This window comes from Mytilus edulis, chromosome 4 (assembly GCF_963676685.1).
Source record: "Mytilus edulis chromosome 4, xbMytEdul2.2, whole genome shotgun sequence".
Taxonomy (NCBI): domain Eukaryota; kingdom Metazoa; phylum Mollusca; class Bivalvia; order Mytilida; family Mytilidae; genus Mytilus; species Mytilus edulis.
In genome coordinates, this window is record NC_092347.1 from 6212895 (window position 1) to 6216049 (window position 3155).

Sequence of the window (3155 nt, forward strand, 5' to 3'; positions counted from 1 at the left end):
AAACTACAAAAATCAGTTGAAAAAGGCTTAACTCATAGATGTTTACAAACGACAGTATTGCAAAGGGTGACTGGGGAATAGAAATATGATGCACGTTAAAAACTTTTACTATAACCCTTCGAGGGGTTCGTCGGTAACCTCTTTCCAATATACCATCAGTTTACCCCGTATTAGTTAATATTTTCTCGACCTGCAACCCAGTTGACCTCTATTACGCGGACCTACCTATTGTATTCGTTGTTAATTTGTTGTCGTTATGAACATGCATGAAATATTTGCCACTGGCCGTCAGACAACCAACAATCAATCTATCAGTTAATCGCATTATACTTCATACAAAATTTAAGTGTTGTTTAACCTTGTCCTGGAGGGAAATAAATTCATAGGAAAACCCGGTTTTGACAAGGATAGTTTTTTTTTTGCATCAGTTCGAGTAATGCGCTGAATATTTTAGGATATATATGTGCATGCTTTTAAAAAGTACGGAAACAAAAATCCTGATTCTTTTAATAATTGATGTTGTAAACACGAAGCAATCACTCTGCATCACTGGATTATTTTATATTATATATAACATGGTTAAATATATGTGTACAAATTTGGTTAATTTCACGTATGCCATCAGTTCTGTGCATCTAATTTGAATAACATTTAAAGTATCAAAACTGCATGGATATCATAATTTAAATTTTCATACGATTTTAATCATCTAAACTTAACACTATAAAACACATTTTTTACATAGCCAAATACAATTAAGTCTTCATTCAAATTATGAACCATATTTTAAAACTGTTGTCAAAACAAAACAACTTTTATTTCGTATTGTGTTATGAAATTAAAGAATAAAATAGTAATACATATTTCAGCACAGTTGAAGACAAACAAATTTTATTTCGTATTGTGTTATGAAATTAAAGAATAAAATAGTAGTACATAATTCAGCGCAGTTGAAGAAAATGCGACATCCTTCAGTTCATAATTAATTGTGAGACTTCAGATGTGACAAAGAGTTGTCTCGAAGCATTCGTCTTAAGCTAATTCTGATGCGTTGTAGCAAAACAATTATATCAAGCAGTTATTTAATCAGCGTGGTGCTAACTGTATGCTATTTGAAATGAGACAGTTATAATTAGAAATTTAATAATTCAATATACAGAAAAGGTAACAAATGGATTAAGTCATATGACTTTCAACAGATGATAGTCGAACTAATTGCTTTTGAGGTGAAATACAGACTATCTAGAGTAGGAATGGTTTTGAGAAAATGCAAAGTTTTGATACAATATCGTTTCATGTATTTAATTACGTTGATTGCTGTTTTCAAATTTGTAAGTTACAAAATCTACAACAAAGATCATATGAAACCTGTAAGTAAAACAACGGATAGTATACCAAAAGAAGTATGTGCATTCACTGACGAGAGTGGAGAATTAGGTTTGACCATAAACACTGTGTATGAGCCATGCGAACATATGTTTGTCTATGACGATGTCTTTATTAATTTACGCAATATCATCTTGATACCAGAATATTCAAGCTTCATATATTCAACAGAAATCTTACATATCAAACAGCGCCGCTTGTCTTATAAAGAGACATATGAACATGTCTTTAAATTAGTTTTACAGTGTGATCAAAAGTTTGACGATGATTATTTGGAGTTTTCACCTATTCCTGGTAATATACAAAAGTGGATACAGTCAAGGTTTATTTCTAATCAGCCATTGATATATTCAAGAAAAGTACAGAAACCTACAATAGCTTTGTACAGAAATGAAATTACAAATTTGTATTTTGCTGTGAAAGATTTGTATAATGTCTTTTTAGTTGTTAACTTTTTTCAGCAATTTCCGGATTGTGAAACGAATATTGTGTTCGTTGAAAAGACGGTTTATGGTGAATACGACAGGATTTGGGAAATATTGTTCGGTAAAATCCAAAGAATTGCCTCGTTCGAGAGTCCTGTATTATATGAAAACTTAATCTGGATAATGCCTAACACTGGTCCAATGTGTGAAAAACGAGTTAAAAATATGCCTTTAGTTGAATCTTTTCGGAGTTTTGTGCTAAAAAGACATGAAATTCAGATTGACTACAAGAAGAACTGTAATAAATTGAATACTGTTCTGATTGTCAATAAAAACAATGTTCAGCAATATAATCCATCCAACATTACAAAAAGAAGTATCCGAAATGATGACGAATTATTTGACGCAATAAACAGACTATTTCCAAAACTGAAAGTTAAAGTTATCGAGTTTGACAACTTTTCTATAAAACAGCAATTATCCTATATATCTAGAACGGATATTTTGATTGGAATGCACGAAACAGGGATGACACATGTCCTATTTTTACCGAAAAAATCAGGTGTTATTGAATTATTTCCAAAGGATATTCAAACCATTAATAACAAGTACAAGACATTGGCGAGAAGCCGTGGATTAGTGTATAACTCTTGGCAGAACGTCCAGGAATGGAATGACTTTCCGTACGATGGGAGTACGTATATTCCTGTGAACGTTATTGTAACATTACTGCGTCAAATTGTGAAGAAAATATGCTAACGTTAGAAACAGTTATGGTTGTTTGAAGACAATTTTATTCCAAGTGAATAAGTGTAGTGCATTAATGTATCGGGGCACTTATCCTTGTTTATAAATTCTATTTCAAACATAATACATTATTTGAAGATGTCAGTGGAGTTTATATTGTATAGCTTATTTAATCAGGCCTTCGTGATTCTTCTGAAATCCTGGTTTTATACTTTTTAGCTCACCTGGCCCATAGGGCCAAGTGAGCTTTTTTCATCACTTGGCGTCCGTCGTCCGTCGTCGTTAACGTTTACAAAAATCTTCTCCTCTGAAACTACTGAGCCAAATTAAACCAAACTTGGCCACAATCATCTTTGGGGTATCTTGTTTAAAAAATGTGTCCAGTGACCCGGCCAACCAACCAAGATGGCCGCCATGGCTAAAAATAGAACATAGGGGTAAAATGCAGTTTTTGGCTTATAACTCAAAAACCAAAGCATTTAGAGCAACTATGACATGGGGGTAAAATTGTTTATCAGGTCATGATCTATCTGCCCTGAAATTTTCAGATGAATCGGATAACCCGTTGTGGAGTTGCTGCCCCTTAATTGGTAATTT

At 32.9% G+C, this 3155-nt stretch overlaps 1 protein-coding gene across 1 annotated transcript; it reads left to right on the forward strand.

Moving 5' to 3' along the window:
* The first annotated feature begins 876 nt into the window (after nucleotides 1–876).
* On the forward strand, nucleotides 877–2702 carry LOC139518364 (uncharacterized). Its single transcript, XM_071309917.1, has one exon. The coding sequence runs from the start codon at nucleotides 1200–1202 to the stop codon at nucleotides 2568–2570; it is 1371 nt and encodes a 456-aa protein (XP_071166018.1). The 5' UTR covers nucleotides 877–1199; the 3' UTR covers nucleotides 2571–2702.
* Nucleotides 2703–3155: the final 453 nt, after the last annotated feature.

Bases quoted from the DNA above. Each gene is read 5' to 3' on its own strand.
- LOC139518364 (XM_071309917.1), top strand. From the start codon at position 1,200: ATGATAGTCGAACTAATTGCTTTTGAGGTGAAATACAGACTATCTAGA.